A 22,767-nucleotide genomic window follows, 5' to 3' on the forward strand; every position below is an offset into this window, starting at 1 on the left:
TCTGATAAATTTGGTGAATGCTCTCAGTATGTTACTGAATCGATAAACAAGGGACAAAATCAACTGGGAGATAATTTATCTGGATTTCATAAAAGCTTTTAATCTTGGCCTGCAGAATAGATTGATCTGCAAAGACAAGAATGAATGCTATGGATTGATCGGTGGAGTCAGAAAGCACAGCAGAGGGAGAGAAGGAGGGAAATTAATTAAAAATTGGCTCTATACAAGGAACTCTTAATAGTCCAGAAAAGTGAGGCAGGGACTCCAAGGCCCACAAGCTCTGTTTGAAGCTGAGTGCTGTGATCTGTCTCATGCAATTTCAGTCATCATCTCAAGAATACACTTGCTCTGATTTGTAACCTGCAGGTATTTGGAAGGGGCAGGCTAGTGCAGAGGTTCACGTGCCCCTTTGCTCACGGAAAGTGCTGTGTTGGTGGAAGATCTTTCTGGTTTTTGGCTTTATGCATTTGTGTGAGGGTAGGAATCGTTTATCATGCAGATTCAATGGCCAGGAGCATGTATTTTTTAAAGGCACATTTTGAATGCAATCGTTTTGACATTTGCTGATCATCAACTGAGTAGGTAGAGCAAAACTTGTTCCAGGTGAGTGGGTTCTTGAGCGATTCAGTGAACCATATCCATCTGTGTCTGCTGTCTGTGGTGGGGGGGCACATGGACAACACACAGTTTGTCTTTCCATAAGCACGCCCATGACAGGCACCCTCTAGGCTGTGGTCCTCTCAGAGCCTGCAGACTGGGGTGAGTCTTTGAATGACAGAAAATATTTAGCTAATGCGGGAAGTGCATTACGTCTAGCTAATGCAGTGCCCTCTTCACAAGAAAATGGAGAAAGTAATTTTTCCATGTGTCTGTACAATTTTCTTTTTAAATAAAACGTTTCAAGGGGCAAATTTTTGCCCTAAACTAACTCACAGCTTTTTGCAAGGCATAACCCAAGATGGGGTTGGATGGATGGACAATACATCTGCCCTAACTGATTTACATATTGTCAGCTGGTGCTAAATGACCAATTTGGGTGTTTCTCTTCCCTTCAGGCTCCACCTGTCACTGTAGAGCAAATAAAGTGCTGTGAGATCTTAGACAAAAAGCTGTGTTACACTGTGGGTGAGGACTGGGAGACTTAAGTATCTGCCTACAATCTGTTCCCCTTAGCTGCCATTTGTGTGTGCAGACTTTGCAGTCAAGTATATCATTATGTATTTTCAGAACGGAGAAGCATCCTTGTTTGAGGTGAACATCCGCTATATTGGAGGACTGTTGGCCGCATACTACTTAACTGGAGAAGAGGTTTGTTTCAGCAGCTCTGCATGTCTCACGTAGTCACCAATAATGAACTGAAAGGGTTCTCCAGCAGCTTTTCTCTGAGCATCAGATAATCCCTCCATAACAACAGGCTAAACCTATCATTTTTATGAATATCGAAATGCCACTAATGTTCTTTTAATTAAGTCTCGCATAATTACCTTGCACACACCGTGCATGGCTCATTTGCAAAGATCTTTTCTCCTGTGGGCAATTCTAGCAAGACATGTTTTTGGTTGGACACATTGCTCCCCAGTGAAATGCCATTTGCAGTCATCTTTGTCTTTGTACTTGTTCCTTTGTATTCTAAACATAGCCAATATTTCATCAAACATCATTCCAGATTCTACCTCGGACTAAGGAGGGCAACTGGTTAGTGACTCTACTTGGCCAGTCTCTCCATAGCAGTAGTTTCTAAGATAAAGTGCCCTGGGGTACCGGAAAGGAGGGTGGCAAACTGCCAGGGCAGGGTATCCGCATCCTGCCAACTCATGTGACAAGGTGATATAGCTCCACAAAATGTCTCCTTGACCAGTAGATGTGGGCTAGGTGTCACAGCCTCTCCTGCAGTGTGGTAGAGCACCCGTTCAGTGGATGCTCCCATCCCCCAGGAGTCCTGGCTAAAGCAGGAGGCTCTCGCTTCACTTTTCTTCTTTCTCTCCAGCCCAGCAGAGGCCAGGGCTTAATGCCATAATCTGTTTTGTAATGTGACTGGACTGGAATTTTACAGCTGGCTGTAGAGAGATGAAGAGATTATTCCTTTGCCCTGGAAGTCTTAGGCGAGCAGAAAGTCTGATTCAAGGGGGAGTTTGTGAGTGAAGGAACTGGAAGACTGGCTCTTAAATGAGAACTTAGCTTTCATGCCATACAGTGACCGTGGCTGGGTGCTGTCCACCATAATAGGATGGGATGGCTCATCACTGCATAGTGCCACCATTGATCCGTGGAGTCACAGGAGCAGCTCTGTTACTTTAGTTGCATTTTAAATGAGTTCCAGAAATGACTTCTCTCTGTGATTTCCCTCCAGGGAAAACTCTCAAAGACTCAGTGCCCCGTCTCAGGGCCTGTCTCAGTCACAACTTCAACAGGCTTCAGATCAACAGAGCAAAAAGAAACCACATTAAACCATAAAACTCCAGCAGTGACCTCTTGAAGTGCAGTCAGCAGTGGTGCTCAGCAGCCAGGGCAGTGCCTGTCTCATACCCAGTCAGTGTCACCAGGCTGAAAGGCAAAAATCAAGTCCTTGTCTCTTGCTTTCCCTTCTGAACCAAACCCCTATCTCCTTGTGAGTGTATCAAAGGTCTGCAAGCCCACAGGAGAGCTCAGGTTTCCTCAGTGCTGTATTTTTAGAGCAATAAATTCCTGCTTTCTGAGAACTACTATGACAGCTTGGGCTGGTGGAGGGGGGCTAGAGGTAAAAGGCTTGTGCTTTATCTCCTAAGTCACTTACAGGCTTCCCTTGATCAGGACTAATCTCTGGAGCAAAGATTAGTGCTTGTATCAGTTGTCCCCAAATAATTGTGTATGGTGGCTTTGTACTGCAAGCCACCATAAGCTATAATTTGATTTGAAAGCCCAGAACTGAGGCATTACAAATGGAAAAGGAGCAGCTTAGCCATGAAACCGTGAATCTTTCCTGGAAAAGAGTTGCAAGTAAAAGATTGTTCATTGGAAATCATGGGTTTTTTACGACAGGAGATGACACAAGCTAGGCAAACCCATGTTGTAAATCTAACAATGTTTCACCCTAGAAAGTTTTCTTCTGATTTTAATTCAGTCATTTCACCTCCCTCTGTCCTCTGCCACCCTGGGAAAAGGGAAGAATTTGTACCCAAAGAGTAGTCTTTGTATCAGTTCAGATCACAGAAATTTGCTCCTGAGGTATTTGAGGTGTTCTGAGCTCTGCAGCTCTGGCTGCTCTCATCCAGGCTGAGGGTTTGGCAGGGGACTTGGGACTGGTTTAATGTAGATTTTTAGAGGACATTCAGATAGATACCAAAGTTCAGCATGACTTTTGGTTCAGATCTATCGTGCAGTGGAACTAGGGCAGCAGCATACCTGAAACAGGAGATTCTTATAGTGCAGCAGTTTTAGTTTTTTATAATGGTGTGTTTGAAAAAGTGGATTTGAAAGAATCCAGTGTGACTAGTATTCACAAGCAGTCCATCAAATATTTATCCTCTCTTCTTCTTTTAACAGGTGTTCAAGAGTAAAGCTCTGGAACTTGGAGAGAAACTTTTGCCAGCTTTTAACACCCCCACTGGTATCCCACGTGGCGTCATAAATCTGGGCAGGCAAGACACACGTCCTTACAAGCATGTCATTTTATTACTGAATGTTTGTAAAAGACCAGGATTCAAGCAGGAACAGCAGCAGTTCCTCAGAGGTGCCCCCCTCTAGTGCAGATTCTTCGAGGTCATTTGTTTTGCCAACTCAAAACCAAGAGGTGCCTTGGCAGAGATTGCAGGTGACTCAAGTTAAACCCAGCTGTGTTTTATTAATTTTGGGCTATCCGCAGTTTCTTCCTCTACCTCTTGGCAGGGCTCCCTGCTGCAATAGCATTTTCCTCGCTCTCATTTTCTTTGAAAGGTTATTTGTAGTCTGCACGTAGCATGCAGTGCTCTGTATTTTTGCAGTGTGCCCAACTAGATGCATGTGAATTTATTCAGGCTCCATGTTTGGAAAAATTGGGAAAGGAACTGGATGGGACTGGCTGACAGTTTTGCTGCTAGAAAGGGGGGATTATACAGATCCTCTAGTTTTCTCCCTGCCAGCAGCACCCAGCCAGGTGTGTATCCTTCACTTAGAGCCACAACATTTCATGTCAGGTAGGTGGTGTTCTCATGCTGGAGGGGAGATTTGAGGCAGCTGGGTTAAATACCTTGCTGAAGGTCTCTCGGCAAGCAGATACTAAACCTGGGGGCTGGACTCCCAGTGTCTGATTCTTGCTAGTAGACAGCGTTTCCTGCCAAAAAGGGCTCATTGGCTCATTTTGATGCCTACAAACAAATCCCCCAGGGTAAAAGCTGCATGCCGGCTGAAACAGAGACAGCAGGGAATGTGGGTTAACAAAAGCCTTTCGTCCTCACCTCTTGCAAAACTCAGAGCAGCAGCCATGAAAATCATAATTCATCTCTTAGCCCAAATCTCTTCTTTGGCTCATGTCTCTGTGAAGTGCAAGACTTTAAAATGTTTGGCTCACACTGATCCATTGCTCAAATATCACTGTCACCCTTCAGTTGTCTTACCTGTACGTGATCCCAGTGAAAATTTGAGCCACCACCACGACTTTAATTGTCTCTTTTTACAGAAGAGACATTCTGCTTCCTCTGTGGCTGATAAAGACTCCGCATAGACTAACCTTTCACAGAAATGCCAAACCCTCCCCTGCCCTTTGTGAAGACAATTGAAACAGACTGTGTCTGCCTAGACATTCCCAAAATGTTTTGCTGATGACCTTGACTAAGAGCAAAGAAAATCAAAATAACACTGAGCCCACAATCCAGAACCCATATTACTGGCTTGAGCTCTGGCTTCAGGGCCATGAAACTTCTGTGAGGGCTTGGAGTATCAATTGATTTAGGAGCAAGGATGAAGCAAGCTAAATCTGTAGTCTGACTACTGCAGGAACATAATGAACAGCCAAAGGCTGTAAACCCAAAGGGGAAGGGAGTTATTCAGTGTGAGATAGTGTGTGGAAGTAGAAGCAGAAGAGAGTGAGGTGATGCTGTGAGAGCATGCTGACCCAAATGTCAGGACCAAATCAAAGCCCAGAAGAGTTTTGCGAGAAGGAATTCTCTCTCCAATTCTGCTTTTGCAAGGATGTGCTAATTCCAGAGAGACCTCATCATCTCAAACAGAGGAGAGTTCTTGCAGCATGTGTAGGCTTTTGTTGGTGGTAGCTTGGGGGGGTGGGTTAAAAATGACATTGAGAAATTTGAAACAAACAAAAGCTGGCATTAAGTCAATTCTGCATGTACATTTTTGAGGACCCAAGTACAAAGACACCCACCCCTCCCAGCTCTTCCCATAGCCAGCTGGCTTTATCTCTTCCTATCACCTCACACCACCTTTTCCTCTTGTGTCCCCTCTCCGCTGATGTGCTTCCCCGTGGCCTTCTGTTTTCACAGAGGCACTGTATCATATCTCACACAGGCTTGTTTTCCATCCTGCTGGTCCAACTGCCACGTTGTCTGCCAGGTCCTAGAGTACATTGTCTTCTCAAGCTGCTACTCTGTGCTCTCTGCCTGTGTGTTGCACTGTGATTTCTATCCCCATGCCTCCTGTTCTGAGTCCCTGGCCCCTGCTTTCCTTCACATCTCCCCTAAACCCTCTGCACCTCCAGATTTTGCTTTGTCATCCTCTCCTGGTCTCTTTCTTGACTTGGCACTGTTTTGCTGCTTTGAATCTCCGTGAGAGAAGATGATGCAACCATTTTCAGTCCATGCTTGCACTGGACGGTGCTTAAGGAAGACCCACTTCTCTGGTGGATAAAGAGAGCTCTGGGCATTTTCTTTTGTCTTGAAGACCAAGGTCTTTTAAAGGCTAGTTTCCTCTGAGATGTTATAAAACAGGCCAGCTGTGAAGACCCAGTTTGTCCAGTCTGTAGTGCTGAAAAAATGTTTTCCTGCAGGGGGTCATTTCAGGCTGCTCTTTAACCCAGGGACACATTGCAGACATACTCTGTTTCCTCCAGACCACCTCTCCTTGAGTTTTACTGTGATTTGTAACCTAGAGCTTGGGTTCCTGGCAGCACGGTCCTTGCAGGCAGGGCCTGGCTGTGCGTTTGGGACGGAAGTTCCCGGGGGAGGGTTGTGTTGGCTGCTGTGACCCCACATAGCTGCTGTCACAACAAACACGGCCCTATTTGGCTGCTTCCAAGCACTCCTCATTTGAACTAGCTCAGAAGGCAGTTTCTGTTTGTGAGATCGTATTTGTTACAACTCCCTTCAGTGCAGTAAATAAAGAAAAAGTAATTGACTCTTTATAGATACGAGAACACCATGGGATTGTTTAGCACACCAATCCCAGGGCCAGCTGCTGCCAGGTTCAGCAGATATGTCCAATGCTGTATTAATATCAACATTAACCTGGTCAGACTGGAGGACCTTTCTGCCTGCACAGGGAGGTCTCTGCCATAAACACTCAATGTTATTGGGGTACCCATTTTAGCTGCATACAGTGTTTTCAAATGAAAAGCTTGGTGTTACAGCCTCCTGACAGTTTGCAGGGAAGGCTGACGTTTGGCAGTGACTGAGCAATTTGAAACAGCGTGAACATATTGCTTATCTAATGGCTCTTTTTGTCTGGAGGCGAAACAAACAGCTCTGGACCTGAAATGGTTTTCCGTATATCACATGGAGGGGAAACTTTTTTTTCACCCTCAGAAAGATCATTAGTTTTAGCCTCCTGGAAACAACAGAAACCCTTTTCTTCTAATAGCCAAGCTTTCAGGCGCCATCTAGTGTTACCCCCGCCCCCCTATCACTGGAAACCTGTTACTTCATCAGCATCCACCACAAACAGCGCTCGCAGAGAGACGTGAAAATCAAAGCCACGTCACTTCTGAGATGGCTCAGCCAAGGTTCCCTGGGCCAGCACCTGCAGAGGCTGTTTGGGGACCAAGGCTTAAGAATGTAGGGCATTTTCATGTCTGTGTAGATTTCAGAGAGGCACAGAGCTGTAATCTGTAGCAGTGGGATACAAGAAGGAAGTAGTCTAACGTAAAACCAAATCCAAGGGTGAGGCTGTTAGTGCTTGGAAAAGCCTCTATCCTGCCATGTCCTTTGGGTAGTTTTCTTTCAGATTTAAGAGAGAAGTGATGCCCTCCTCATGCCCAGAATTGGCTCCTAGCTCTTCTCCACGGATGATTTCTATCCATCCCTGCCCTTTGCATGGATTTGCCAGGGTGAGGGGAGACAAACAGAAACTGAGAAGGGATCCCAGTACATCAAAAGTAGGGGTGGAGGCACTTTGTGTAACTGGCTTCTTCAGGTGGTGTTTGCCACCTTCTGTAGTTTTATGCTTGCCCTCCTGTTCTTGCAAGGCACATGAGATGAGCATCAGTAGGGTGCTCTCAGAGTCAGATTTGTCTTGTGCAGTTGTTAAGAGTACCTTTTTTTTTTGCATTACAGTCAGGTTTGCCCAGTTGCATCTTTCCCCTAGTGCTGATGTTGCTGTGTCCCCTTGCAAGCAAGCACATGCTGGGAGTTCCAGTGTCAAGTATATATAAAGAGCGTGAGATCTTGTTGAAACAAGGTGCTTAGGGACAGTCTGGATTCTCCATAAAATAAGAGACTTGTTGGACTTGTGGGACATTTGAGATGCGAGAGTTCAGCCCCGGCAACTTACAGACACATTTTATCCCAAAGTATCTTGTGTAGGGCAGGTTGTCAGTGTTCTTCCAAAGTTTGCTTTAAGCTGATCTGTTTGGGAGGGATTACTCTTCCACAAAAAATGCACTTTCCCAGTATGTGCTGTCCATGTGTTTGCCCTATCCTAAACAATCCTCTGTAAAACTACGGCTCCATCCCACTAGAACTGTTCCATGTGAGAGTCCTAAAAATCTATGTATGTCCTTTACACGGCCGTGCAGCGCATGCACATAGCAAAGGCAGGATCTGCACTGGGATGATGGGGGGACCTCAGGCTTTGGCTGTGTTTTCCTGGCAATGAAGACTCCCTTTTCTTTCCTTGCAGTGGCATGAGTTGGAGTTGGGGTTGGGCATCTGCCGGAAGCAGCATCTTAGCAGAATTTGGTACCTTGCACTTAGAATTCCTGCACCTCTCGGAGCTTTCTGGCAACCCGGTGTTTGCAGAAAAGGCAAGTACTTCCCAACTTGGTCTTTAGTGTTTGGTCTCTTCATACTCCTGAGGTGCTGGAGCAGAGCAGCACTTTTGTCTGCCTGCAGCAGACAATGTGGCAGCAAAGTGTTCCTTCTTCCCGATACCAGTACAACTCACCAGAGGAGAAACCTTCCAGAGCGGGACGCGGGTTCAGAAACCTGTGCCTTGCAGACTGCAGAGGTCGCCAGGCCTCAGAGCATCCTATGTATCAGCTCACTGAAAAGGTTACAGAGAGCTCCTGTTGGAGATCCTGTCACACCAATAGTCCCTGGGAAGGCAGCTACCCCCGTGTTTTCTTTGGTCATTTACATTTGCTGTAGCCCCTTCACCCACCTCTCCATCACTTGCAGCCACCGGGGAGATGAGGATGTTTTTCCCAATGTCTCAGTTGTGTGAAACTGTAGCAAAAACTTACTCAGACAAGGACACAGCCAAAATCAAACCATATGTTGGATGCAGACTGCAAAGATAATTGTTAATTCTGATATCCTAATACTAGTGCCTTGTACTTGCAGACCTTTTTACTCTAAGCAGGCAGTAAATGTTATGCTCCAGCCAGCAAGATTTCTGCTGAGGTTTCTTGTGTAGGAAAGGCCTGACAGTTGACATATTGGATTCCCTTTGTGTAACTTGTAACTGAAAATCTATTAATATTATACATTACCTTGAGCTTTTTTTTTCCACAAGTGATCTTGTAGTGCATGTGAGAGGAACTTAATAAATATGCTGTTGGATACCAGCAAGTCATTAGCTTTCGCTGCACATCCCTGAGGAGCCAGCTTTGAGGGAGACAAATTGTTCCAGTTAGAATCCAAACTGCCCCCATGAGCCCAAAGGAAATGGGGCCTGTCCAGAGTCTCACAGTGGGGTGAAAACAGACAGTGGTTCTAGGATTGCCAGTAAAAAGCTCAAAATGGTACTTTTCCAGGATATTTCCAGTGCAGGTCTGTCAGTTGTGAAAAAACAAGAAAAGAATTTGAAGAAGAGACAGGAAGAAAGAGAAGGAAGAAGCTGGGAGAGCAAAATGGAGAATAGGATGGAGTGTATGGAAAGGAATAAGGTTGGGGTGAGCAAGAGGAGTGTCGCAGAGGGTGAAGGAAAACTAGAAACCCAGGAAACTCTGTAAGGAAGATAAAGAAAGACTGGTGATTTGAAATAAAGGAGACAAGCTAAGGGGGGAGCTGAGAAAAGACCAGTGAAGGGAACAGTGGTATTGAAAGAAAATGTGTGAGAAGGAAATGGGGGGGGGGGGGGGGGGGGGGGGGGGAAGATGAGCACTGAAAACCCAAGGGCAGGAAGGTGCACTGTTGAAAACTAGAACTGCATCCATATTCCAGGTTCAAACTGTGGCATTTTGAGCCAGGGTCAAGCCTCTGTCCCCAGCCTAACATGTTTTCCTCTTTGCCTTCTAAGCCCATAAAGGGATAAGGGCAGAACTTTTCTAATGGACTCTCCTGCGCTGAGCGTGCCTGCTGTGTGCCACAGAAAATGTATTGCATTCATCCTAACACCCCCTGAGAGAAAAAATGTAGGATGATGTGGGCTCAAACAGCCCATCCTGTGGGAAATTACTTCAGAGGAACAGATCAACTCATTAACTTGCAGCTTGGGACTTGTGTGATTTTAGCAAGAATAAAGTCCATCTGTGTCTTTTATTCAAACATGTCATTAATATGCCATGCTACTAAACTTCAGTAAATATTATGCAGCCTGACGACTTACTTGGAAGCACCGACTTAAGTCTGTAGCCAGCTTTTGGCGTACAAATTGTCTAATTTTATAAAAGGTTTAGAGTGTATTAGCTGCTCTGTAGGTTATAATAGAATATTTATGCTGCATACCATTTAACTTCGTCCCTTATGGGAAAGGCCTATTGGATTTAATGGGGGTGAAGCCAAGGGAGGTTTTAGAGAATAAGTACAGCTGGTCTAGCATATTAAAGGAGCTGTCTGTTGTTGAAATTAAAGGCCCCAATTCATCATGTTAAGTGACCACATGGTGAATTTAAGTACTGTGTGAGTCACTCATCCCTGCCACTCCTTTCCCTTTGGATCATGGAAAAAATCACCCTCTGCATCTCATACATTTCCACCCAGATCCCAAACCCTCAGGATTGCTTCTGGATGACTGTTAGCAAACTGCTTCTACTGCTTGCTGAACTGCTTGCCTTACAGGATTTTTAGAATCATTTCTAAAATCCCACAGAGCTGGATAAAGATTGTGCTGAGGAGTCCAGCCCGAAAGTTTCTCCATCACAGACCTCTCGCCGGAGAGCCATGTCATTGGGTTCTGCTTGCATGATGATTCACAACGTTACAGGCTGCTGTGCTTGTTCAGCCAGGGATCAGTACTGATAAATTACAGAGTTCACAGTGACAGTGCAAAACTGTCGGCTTTTTCAGCAGAGAAGTAACATAGTTCTTGTCTCTCATCTCTCCTAGGTGATGAACATCCGCAAAGTCCTGAACAGAGTTGAGAAGCCGCAGGGCCTTTATCCCAACTTTCTCAGCCCGGTGACAGGGAACTGGGTGCAGCGTAGGTATCACTACACATTCAGAATCCTGCCTGGAGCATTTCAGCCTTTCCATTATTCTTTAGGAAGCAATAGCAACTGTCAGAGCAGTAAGCCAAGAAAATGTCTTGTCAGGCAGCCTGTTATACATGTGATTAGATAATGCAACCCGATTTGTAAGATGCAATATAGTAATTGTACACTTACTCCATCAGCCTTGTTTCCAGCTAAGTGTCTCACCTCCAGAGAGAATTAAGGCCTCTCTTGCACAGGGGAGGATAATAGTACATGGTTCATCACACAGATATTAGAAATCAGCACATCTTTTTGAGACCTCATCCTGCAGTCATCACATAGCCCACAGACCTACTTGGGAGTTGGACGTGAAGGCTATGAACAGAAGCACTATGAGATTTACTTCCTGAGTGTGCTGCAGCAAGTAAGGAACCACCTGGAGAGGCAGAGGGCTTACAGAGTCTCAGATCCCCCTAGGATCTAGGGATGCGTTCTCTTGTGTGCATTTGTGTACTTGTTACCATGGTACCACTGCATAGTGCAATTTTGTGCAAGAAGAGTGAAACAAGTATGTGTTCTTTTCTCTTGTTGGGAACCCAGCACTGGCCAGCACTAAAGACATGACCATTAAATGAGATACTGTTCTGATACGAAAGAGGGGCAGTAACCAGGAAAGGACTTGAAAAGAGCAAGGAAATATCAGACGCAGTGTACCCACAGAAAGATTATTTACTTTCCTGCTTTACGTACACAGCCTCTTCCTTACCCAGAGAAGAGACTGTACCCCTTTTTTTGTGCCACCAAAGGGCAGAAGCTTGCCCTCTGGGAGGAACATGAGAGGCTACTTCTGCTGCTGTGCCCCAGATCTCTGACCTTAACTTTCTGCTCTGTTAAGGGTTTGCTTGTTTTGGCAAGGGAGAGTTGCTGGATTTCGTGTTTCTCTATCAAAGGAAAGAAAAGTCTCTTTTTGCAGAAGCTGGTTTTAACCTGTCAGTGGATTACATTTATATTGTTTAAGCAGTTTTCTTTGAGTCATTGCATTACCTTGTGTCCCCATGTCTTGTTGCACTGTTTGCTCTGCTAGGTGGCTCCAGACCTTTCTAACTACTGTGTTAATAGCTTTGATTATAACTGACAGGCAGTTGCATGGCTGCCATCATCTGAGACAGTGAGGGAGCTCTAGCTGTGAGCAAACCCTGACCTTTAACTGCCATGTCAGCACCTCTAATGGTAATTGACAGGGGTTGGCTTGAAAGGTGTCCCAACAAAGCATTTTGGATTGTTGTAGTTGTCCCATTAAACCAGAGCTGTCCTTTGGTGCCATGAGGAAAGAAAATAGGCTTCTGTGTTTGTCCCATTAATTGATCTTCTAAGTTATCCAGTCCCTTTGTAAGCAGTTCAGCTTCCTCTCCACATTTGTCTCTGCAGAGTTGTTGCAATATGTTCCACTTGAAAAGCTAATCTCCCATCCCCTACCGCACCCCTGAGATGCCATTTTCTTTAGGGTATTCCCAACTGGCAGCCATACTGCACATTTTACCAGACACAAGCATTAGTTCTGCCTATTCATTGGTGCTGAGAGGAGAAGTGCCTGTCTGTTGCCTTAACTGATCATCACAGAATCTTTGGGAAACTGAAGAGCTGTGCTCTTAATTCAGATGGTTAAAATACTCAGCTTGATAGTCAGTATTCATCTCTTCTGCCGCTAATTTAATTCTATTTATGTCTGCAAATTTTACTTCATTGTACTGACCTGCTCCCACCCCATGCTGACATCTAGAGGGGCCTGTTGCTGGTTCTTGGAGCTTATTAAAAGTAGCCTCCGATTACTTGTTCTGGGATAGGCTAATTTATGCCAAAGGACTAGAGATAGCCTCTCTCTAGACTTTCACGTCATGAGGGCAACTCATGGCACAGACTGTTTGTGGCAGTTGCTCATAATATGACCTTGTGGTCTGAATCCTTATTCCAGTGAGGGAAAGACTGATCAGCCTCTTCTGCATCTCCTATACTGCTGGTGAGAAATAGATTAGGACCAAAGTAGGGAGGCAGCTGCAGCCTGCCACAGAGATGTTCCCTGTAGGTGCCAGGCTCTCATTTTCTCTCTTGTCATTAAAGCTCTTTGTGGGAAGCTGTTTTTCTTGGAATTGCTGTGATTTTCTTAAAAGGTGTATCTTTGACCTGGCTGAATGAGCAGATCTTCTAAATGAAGAGGCAGTGCTGTACCTCTTCTGAGTGTCGTTGTTACCTTTAGAAAATTAAAGCACGGTCCCCTGCTGAAATAAGAGATTTGTTTATGCAAAGTGCCTAGGAGGCAAATGCTGGCAAAGCTGATGCCATATGGAAAGCAATTATGTACCAGAGCTCCTGCTTTGGTGATTTTATGAATGACACACTTAGGATCACAGAGCTTCTCTTTAAAGACAGGCTGTGCAGACGGTGTTTGCAAATAGTCTGTCCTCTTTTTTTCTGAATTCATGCGTCTAATCTCATTGTTTTGCTATGGATTATTCCATGGATCATTGGACACACTGTATCAGGGATATTTGCTCTTCAGGTCAGGAAAATGCATGGCTGTTGATCTCTTCTGTTGGTAGGATTTAGCATTTAGAATAAGCCTCAGGACTTTATATATGTACAGTGAAAGGGAAAATAAAAATCTGAACAGCTAACTCCAAAAACCCTGCTGCATCTGCTTACATTTAAAATGAGGATGCGTGTAGACACAGAGGTGGACACTGTTAATTAACAGGGATGGTTCAGTCCGTGGTGGGTAATTTGTCTTGCTGATCTAAAAAGGGGAGTACTTGGCTGCTTGAAAGAATGAATGCTGCTTTTCTCCCTGTGGTATAGTTTAAAGATATAAATCCATCCAGAAGTTCCCCCCAGGCAGAAACCTGCAGCTGTCATGCCCATTTCACAGTGCAATTCTTTAGCATCCTCCTCTCCAGTAAGGTCATAGCATTGTGTACTCTGAACAGATAGCCTTGAAAATCCGATTTCTGCAGAAGAAAATATTCAGTGCACATCCTTGTACCTGACTTTATCATTTTAATACGCCAACAGCCCCAGCCTTCCCCAGGGCACAGAGTCCCACCATGAGCCAGGAATACAAATGGCACAATCGAGAGGTCCCTACAGCAGCCCCTTGCTGGGAGCTCTGTGTGATCCAACATGCGTTCTCCCTTTCCTGAGGCAGGGAGGCAGCACCCAGTGGCTTCATATAGGTAGAGATCTATCAGTACCTGCCATTGCTTTTGGTTTATGAGGCTGGGATTTATGATGATTGCTTCATAAACAGGAAGCATCTTCAAGATGCAGTATAAATAACTGTTGCAAAATAAGGCCTCTGAATAGTTTTGGTAAGGGATACTAATGCTTTGTAAAATGACAGAACATTTTTCTTCTGATTGCACTTTCCACCTTTCTTCCTTTTTGAAAAAGAAACGCTGCAAGCTCTCCCCAGGAAACTGGAAAGAGGAAGGAGAGAACAAGGGCATTAAATAGGACATGGTTGTTTGCTCTTTGTAAAGCAACTGCTCATTGTATATCATGAACCTGAAGTTCTTTTCTGGCTTTCCCACCACAGACCACGTCTCCATTGGGGGGCTTGGGGACAGCTTTTATGAATATCTCATCAAATCTTGGCTGATGTCAGACAAGAAAGACTCTGAAGCTAAAAAGATGTATGATGATGCCCTAGAGGTAAGGAGCAGGTTGCTGCTCTGTATTTTTTGTGTGGGACATTGTTCATCAGAATGTTTCAGGCAAAAATTTCTTAGATCTTTGGGTTTCCTCGGTATTCACTCCTGTCCACTAAGTTAGTAAGTAAGTTATTCTTACTATCCCCTAAGTAACCTTAAATCCTGATTTTCATCCCTTTAGGCAATAGAAAAGCATTTGGTCAAGAAGTCTGCTGGAGGATTGACCTACATTGCTGAATGGAGGGGTGGCATCTTGGATCACAAAATGGGTCACTTGGCTTGCTTCTCTGGGGGCATGATAGCACTTGGAGCTGAACACGCTGGACAAGAGAGGAAGCAACATTACATGGATCTTGCCACAGAAATAACAAACACATGTCACGAGTCTTATGCACGCTCAGGTAAACCTGTGGGCTGCCTAGAAAATGTTAGTAAGGGATCACCTACAGCCTTAGAAGACTCAGCTTTTGTGTGGCAGAGGTTGGCAGTAGGCTGTTTTGTGCTTCAGCAACATCTGCATTCCTGTGTGTCATTTTCACTTGTCTTTTCTGAGATATCTAGAAGACAAAGCAATATATTTTACATAGCGGACAGCTGGAGCAGAGGGACAGGCAGATGTGAGCTTCTGTGGCAGAGTTGGGAAATGAACCCAGAGCTGAATCCTAGTCCTGCCTCCCAGTCACACAGCTAGCCTTGTCCCAACAAGACTATAGTTTGAGTCTGTCTTTGCACATCCCTTTGCAGACAAGAAGGGCAGATTACCAGAGATTAATGGCAAGGTGTCCCACTATATGGAGCAGAGCGGCTGAGAAGTCCAACAGGAAGGTGTTGGAGACCTGCAGCTGCTGGTAGGAACCAAAAAAATGAAGTTGCTCAGCCTCTTCCAGCTGTCTAAGCAGAGGCTGGCTAAGTCTTTCCATTTCACAAGTCCAGTAAAATTTGTTTCACCACCCAGTGTGCTTATCAGTCAGTGCTTTGGGAGAGCAGTGACTGGTGATGAATGAGAGACTGGGTTAGTTCTCTGCCTGCAGGGCTTTCAGCAAGATGAGCTTGCTTTGGGCACCACTCCTTTGTTTGTAAGCATCTCTGTAGCTCTTCTGAGACTGCAGGCAGTGAAGCAGCAGTCTGCTTTCCAGGACCTTGTCAAGCACAGGTCTATCTGCACTAACTGTTCCCAAAGATTGTTTCACACCTTCACCATATCAGCAAGCCCATATTGGCAGCCAGTGTCCAGCATGTTTGCCCAATAAACTTCAAGCTAACCTGAAATGATGTTTGCAAGTAACTCTTTTTTTCCTCCCAGCACTTACAGAACTAAAACAAGCCACCTGAACTAATAACCCTCTGGTGGTGAGTGCCCAGAGCCAATTTTCACCTTCAACAATATCCATCAGCATAGAAAGGACAGTAGCAAGCCTGCCTGCACTCGTTACAGTGCTGTCATTTCAGCAAGCTCATTGTTTTGCAGAGAATGTCTGTGCATGTGACCCTGGCTCTCAGCAAATAGTCCAACTAGTGAACACTGTTAGATCCCCATGCAGACAGGAGGGCCCAGGGAAGGTGTGCAAAATATTTAGAGAAATAAAAGGACTCCCTGAAACACAGCCTTGTGGTAGGCACTTGGGCGCAGCAAGAGAAACCTTGTGGCATGATCATAAGCAACCTCTATGCTCAGTTTCCCTGTTTTTCAGATAGGGAAAGGGTTGGTGGTGAAAGTAGGGATCTGAGTGCTACCTAATGCTTGCAAGAGATTGAGATTCTCATGTAAGGGACACTCAAAAAGACCAAGGTACTCTTAATGTTTTGTTTATAAAATACCAGTGAAATTGATTAAGCCTTCCCCATCATCCTAATGTCTTCTTTTCAAAGAGGCTGCTCATGGACCAGAAGGAAAGGCAGAAGTAATTGCAGGTCTCAGGTACTACTTTTTACAGCCTCCCTGCCGCAGTGCAGGTGAAATGGCTCAGTCTGGTGACTGATAATTGTGAAACAAACCCCCTTCCTGGGAGCAGTATGTCAGTATCTCTGCGATGGCAGGGTCAGCTGCATGGCTAGATTTTCCTTTGAATGTGTTTTCTCTTTGAGGCTTTATGACAGGGTCTGCCTCTCTGTTTTTTCTCATCTGGGTTCTGAGTTTGTCTTCAATGACGAACTCTGCTCTCAGGGTCAGGGGCAGTGCAATTCCTAGGAGCAAATACCAGCCCAGCAAAAGTGCTAGGACATGGGGGGGATTTGTACCTGCCCTCTCCATGCCCAAATCTGGTCCAAGTCTGTGTCTTGTTGGTTGTATCCACCCTTGGAAACATTTTATCCTCACCTGGATAGTACCCAGACATACCAGAGGATGAGCAACACCTGGAGTGGCAGTGGGCACAGCTCACGCACTCTGTAGAGTTGCCCCTATTTTGACATCAGCTGTGAGGCTGATCTGATACACAGGCCTGACTGACCTGCTAGTCTGACCTCACGCAAGCCTTTGTTAAATGTTGGCACTCTGAGCAGCATAAAAGCACCTGGACGGTGTTTACCTGCTTTCTCCTCAAGCTGATCATTGCATGTGTGTGATTTTGTCTAGATACCAAACTCGGCCCTGAAGCCTTTCGCTTTGATGCTGGAACTGAAGCCATGGCAACCAGGCTTAGCGAGCGCTACTACATCCTACGTCCAGAAGTTGTAGAAAGCTACATGTATATGTGGCGGCTGACACACGATCCCAAGTACAGACAGTGGGGCTGGGAGGTTGTGAAGGTACGGTTGGAAAACTCATGTTAATAACTCTTACAGGCTGCTGGATTCTTACAGAAATCTTTCCTTCGGTCAGTGAAAAGAGCAGAAATTATTTAAATTGTGTTAGAGACTAAGACACATTAGCAATGGGGCAGGAATACACAAAATAGTACAATTTAGTGTTGTGTCTCTGTTGATCGTTGTGAATGTTTTCTTCTCCCTTTTGGGCTACGCTAAAATCAATCAGTCAATCAAAACAGTGGAGGTTTATGGGAGGAGTGCTGCAGACACCAAAACCTGCTATTAATGTAACAGCCCTCTGCAAAAAGGAGTCAACATTCTATTTGAAATATCTCAACTGCTTAGAACCACTGGTTCGTAGTTGATCAGGGAAAATCAACAAACCTGCTTTGCCCTTTGTCTCGTCTTCTTCCCACAAAGACCACCCAGCCAAAAAGTCCCTCACCTCTTTTTAGCTCATGCAATAGCCTGTTGGCTGCTGCCCCATGTCCTAGCAGGGGCTGCGTTTCAGTGGCAGAACTGTCATTTGTCTACTGCCCTGGAAAAGATGCTCCGCAGTTAGAGTTGCTACTTGAGATCTGGTTTTGCTATGTGTGTAACATCAAGGTCAATCAATCAACTAAGTTAGGCGGTTTATGTTTCTCTTGCTATTTCGTTAGAACTAGCTTTATTCCCAGAGTCTGGAGTAATCACCATGCTCTTCAGTGAGAGACAAAGGCTACTACAAACCTGGAATTTAATTTGTAAAGCTGACTTGTAGTGCAACTGATGATGATTAATGAGTTACTCCATGCTATTGTGTGTTACTGAGATTTCTTTTCCTTTCTCAGGCCCTGGAAAAACACTGTAGAGTAGAAGCTGGCTTTTCTGGCATCCGAGATGTTTACACCACAACCCCAACCCATGACAACATGCAACAGAGTTTTTTCCTCGCAGAGACTCTGAAGTAAGTCTAGTATCACAGAGGCCTTTCAGAGTAGCGTAATTCCTGCAGCATCAACACTCTTGTCTGCTTAATAAGACTTTAAGAATAAGGGGGAAGTCTTATCCTCTGTGGGGAAAACTGGGCTGGGCTTTGGGTGCTGCAAAACTTTGGTAGTTTCCTCCAGTAGAACCACTGCTGTCATTGGCACTCTCGAGGTTTATGCTCATGTGCCGGATTTAAAAGACTCTTCCTGTGATTTAGAGCTGCTTTAAGTGGGAGGCTCTGACTGCTGAGGTTCCTTGAATTTATCCCTGATGGTTTAAGAGACAGCTGTCTCCTCTGCCAGGTTAATGTCCTGCATACAGAGGAGGCATGACCATGGCTTGAATTTGCTGCCCCTTGGTGCAGATCTGCCTTTGCTGGTAGCGTGAGCTAATGTTTGTGGGGTGGCTGAGTGCAGATGTCTATCCTGTTTTGCCACCTTTGCACCAGGAGTGGTAGTTTCCAGCAGGAGAGTGAGACAGGGAGTCAGGAAATGTGTCACCATAAACCGTGGCAGCTGAGGCCAATGGCAGTCCCCATCACAGTCCTGCTGACAGTGCTTGCTTGTGCATGCTTGGAGTTCTGCTTGAGTTTCCTTTAATCTTCCTTTGTGTCCATCTTCTTCCCACCCACCCTTGCCTTATGGCTCCAGGTACCTCTATCTTCTGTTCTGTGAAGATGACGTGCTGTCCCTGGACGACTGGGTGTTCAACACAGAGGCTCACCCCCTGCCAGTCAACCACACGAACTTTAAAGCAAGTGTGCAGTAGTGAGGCCATTGCCCAGCACCATGCTTCTGCAGCATCGGCGGGTTACTGCATTTCCTTTCCATTAAAGGAATTCGCATTGTTCCTAAAATGGTATTTTGGGGCACTAGTCCAATTCCGGACAGTATTATATTGGGAAGATGAAACCATGACGTAAGCACCTTCTTTTCCTCTGTGAGGAGCTCTATTAGCCTGATAATGAGATGTTTATTCTGGGCCATATTGTACACAGTTCATAGACATTCCTTTATACAGAGAATTTATATGAAATCCACTGACTTTGCTTAATAGTGGCCAAAGGACTGGAAGTTTGCCATAAAATAGACTTCACACACACACACACACATCCTCCTTTCGTTTTTCCATTTCATTTTTGCCTTTTATATACTGTTGGATTTATCACCTTTCTAATTAACAGTTTTCAATATACTGTGCTTTCTAGGTGGTAAGCTTTCTAGGCTCTTTAGGAAGGACAGGATAGGAGAACAAGGAAGGGGAGTTGCCCTTTATGTGAGAGAGCAGCTGGAGTGCACAGAGCTCTGCCTGGGGATGGATGAAGAGCTGACTGAGAGCTTATGCGTTAGGATTAAAGAGAAGACAGGTAAAGGTGACATTACAGTGGGTGTCTTGTCTGCTGTAGGCCACCTGACCAGGAGGAACAACAGGATCGGGCCCTCTACAGACAGATAGAAGCAGCCTCAGGTTTGAATTTGCAGGCCCTGGTCCTCATGGGGGATTCCAACCACCCTGATACCTGCTGGAGGGACAACACAGCAGGACATGAACAATCCAGGAGGTTCCTTGAGTGGTTTGATGATAACTTCCTCCTCCAAGTGACAGAGGAGCCAACAAAGAGAGGTGCTCATTGGGGATGTGAAGATCAAAGGTAGCTTTGGCTGCAGTGACCATGAGATGGTGGAGTTCAGGATCCTGCAGGCAGGAAAGGTGAAAAGCAAGCTCACAACCCTGGACTTCAGGAGAGCAGACTTTGGCCTCTTCGAAGATCTGCTTGGAAGAGTCCTGTGGGATAAGACCCTGGAGGGAAGAGGGGCCTGAGAAAGCCAGTTAATATTCAAGAATCATGTCCTCCAAGCTCAAGAGAGTTCCATTCCAGTGAGCAGGAAGTCAGGCAAAAATGCCAGGAGGCCTGTGTGGATGAACAGAGAAATCCTAGCCAAACTTGAACACAAAAAGGAAGCATATAGAGGGTGGAAGCAAGAATGGGTAACCTGGGAGGACTATAGAAATGTTGTCTGAGCATCCAGGGCTTACGTTAAGAAAGCTAAAGCCCAAATGGAACTTAATTCAGGCAGGAATATCAAAGACAACAAGAAGGGCTTCTATAAGAACATAGGTGACAAAAGGAAGACTGGGAAAATGTGGGCCCACTGCTCAACAAGACAGGGGACCTGGTTACACAGGACATGGAAAAGGTTGAAATACCAAATGTTGCCTTTGCCTCAGTCTTCACTAGCAAGACCAGCCTTCAGGAATCCCAGGTTCCACAGACCAGGGGAAAGGCTGGAGCAAGGAAGATGTACCCTTGGTGGAAGAGGATCAGGTCAGGGAATACTTAAGCAAAGTGGACATACATAAGTCCATGGGCCTTGAACGGATGCACCGACAAGTGCTGAGGGAGCTGACAGATATCATCGCAAGGCCACTGTCAATAATCTTTGATCGATCATGGCAACTGGGAGAAGTGGCCGAAGACTGGAGTAAAGCAAATGTCACTCCTGTCTTCAAGAATGGCAAAAAGGAGGAGCCAAGGACTTACTTAAAGGCTTGTCGGCCTCACCTCAAGCCCTGGGAAGGTGACGGAGCAGCTAATCCTGGAAACGATTTCCAGGCACGTGAACAACAAAAAATTCTTCAGGAGTAGCCAGCATGGCTTCACCAAGGGGAAGTCATGCTTGACCAACTTGATAAACTTCTACGATGAAATGACTGGCCTGGTAGATGAGGGGAGAGCAGCAGATGTTGTCTAGCTGGACTTCAGGAAGGCCTTTGACACTGTCAAAGGAGATCATCATAGACAAGCTGTTGATGTATGAGGTGGATGAGCAGACAATGAGGTGAGTTGAAAACTGGCTGAATGGTTGGGCATAGAGGTGGTGATCAGTGGCACTAAGTCTAGTTAGAGGCCAGTAGCTAGCAGAGTACACCAGGGTCAATACTGGGTCCAGTCCTCTTCAACTTCCTCATTAATGATCTGGATGATGGGGCAGAGTGTACCCTCAGCAGGTTTGCTGATGACACAAAACTAGGAGGGATGGCTGATATGCCGGAGGGACGTGCTGCCATCCAGAGGGACCTCAACAGGCTGGAGAAGCGAGCTGATAAGAACCTAATGAATAAGCAGAAGTGCAAAGTCCTGCACCTGGGAAGGAACAACCCCATGCACCAATCTATGATGGGGCACCAGGCTGGAAAGCAGCTTGGCAGAAGAGGACCTAGGGGTCCTGTGGACACCAAATTGACCATGGGCCAGCAGTGTGTCCTTGCTGCAAAGAAGGCTAATGGTATCCTGGGCTGCATTAGACGAAGTATTGCCAGCAGCACAAGGGAGGTGATCCTTCTCCTCTACTCAGCACTGGTGAGGCCACACCCCGAGTACTGTGTCCAGTTCTGGGCTCCTCAGTACAAGAGAGACATGGACATACTGGAGAGAGTCCAACGAAAGGCCACAAAGATCATTGAGGGACTGGAACATCTCTCCTATGAGGAAAGGCTGAGAGAGCTGGGACTGTTTACCCTGGAGAAGAGAAGGCTCAGGGGGGATCTTATTAATGTATATAAATACCTGAAAGGAGGGTGCAAAGAGGACAGAGCCAGGCTCTTTCCAGTGGTGCCCAGTGACAGGACCAGAGGCAGTGGGCACAAACCAAAACACAGGAGGGTCCCTCTGGACATGAGGAAACACTTTTTTACTCTAAGGGTGACCAAGCACTAGCACAGGTTGCCCAGGGAGGCTGTGGAGTCTCCATCCTTGGAGATATTCAAAAGCCACCTGGACCACAGTCCTGGGCAGCTGGCTTTAGGTGACCCTGCTTGAGCAGGGGGGTTGGACCAGATGACCTCCAGAGGTCCCTGCCAAGCTCAACCATTCTGTGATTCTGTGGTGTTAAAATTGTAACTAAATCAAAACCTGTCTGCAAAATTCTTGATCCTAATGTATTTTTATATACCTTTTCTGTGCTCTTAAAACACATTTACCGCACATCACATCTCATTTAACTTTCCTTTATCGTTTTTGTGTTTTTCTACTTTTATTTGGAACTAAATGTTATGAGTCACTTGTAATAATTTCACTGCTGTAATAGTCAAATCTGTGAAACAGAATAAAAGTCTTGTAAAATAAAAAGCATGTTTGGGTTGATCCTCTTTAAAGCCATCTGTCAAAGACCTGTTACATCATGCTTGGAATAACTACGTGACAATACTGGCTGATTTCAAGAATATTTCACAATAGATGTTGATTTCCAGAGTAATCTAGTCAGTGTATGGACAGCAATTCCCATCTGCACCAGCTCTCTTAAATTGCTTGTTCACCATCTGATACGGGTTAGCAGGAGTTCTACTAAATGTCTTATTTTTCTAGCAAAAAATAAATAATCCCCCGCCAAGTTTGCTCTTCAGTATACATTGTTTCTGGAATGAAGTAAGAGAAGAAAAAGAAAGGAAAAAAATTGAAGCCAGATTCTTCCATGAGTCTGGCCACTGAACTAGTAGTTTAGCCTGCGTGTCCTCTGTGACTCTAAGCAGGATGACTGTGCAGAGGTGTTCACACGCCACTCCTGTTCTGACCCTGGCAGTCGTGAGTACCTGCTTAACTGTTCCTGCAACAAGGGCTGGATCTGGGATCGGCATCTTTTCTCCCAGCAG

At 45.5% G+C, this 22,767-nt stretch overlaps 1 protein-coding gene across 5 annotated transcripts in view; it reads left to right on the plus strand.

The window, feature by feature from the left end:
* MAN1C1 (mannosidase alpha class 1C member 1) overlaps nt 1-22,246 on the plus strand; it is a 68,614-nt gene extending 46,368 nt beyond the window's left edge. For all 5 annotated transcript variants that reach the window (XM_075047480.1, XM_075047479.1, XM_075047481.1 and 2 more), the window contains 9 exons: nt 1,228-1,308; nt 3,523-3,617; nt 8,023-8,146; nt 10,611-10,704; nt 14,286-14,401; nt 14,582-14,801; nt 16,976-17,148; nt 17,979-18,094; nt 18,768-22,246. In XM_075047480.1, the coding sequence (XP_074903581.1) occupies nt 1,228-1,308; nt 3,523-3,617; nt 8,023-8,146; nt 10,611-10,704; nt 14,286-14,401; nt 14,582-14,801; nt 16,976-17,148; nt 17,979-18,094; nt 18,768-18,885 (1,137 nt within the window). In that variant the 3' untranslated portion in view covers nt 18,886-22,246. The remainder of the gene's footprint in view (nt 1-1,227; nt 1,309-3,522; nt 3,618-8,022; nt 8,147-10,610; nt 10,705-14,285; nt 14,402-14,581; nt 14,802-16,975; nt 17,149-17,978; nt 18,095-18,767) is intronic.
* The last annotated feature ends 521 nt before the right edge of the window (nt 22,247-22,767 follow it).

Source organism: Buteo buteo, chromosome 16 (genome assembly GCF_964188355.1).
Source record: "Buteo buteo chromosome 16, bButBut1.hap1.1, whole genome shotgun sequence".
Taxonomy (NCBI): domain Eukaryota; kingdom Metazoa; phylum Chordata; class Aves; order Accipitriformes; family Accipitridae; genus Buteo; species Buteo buteo.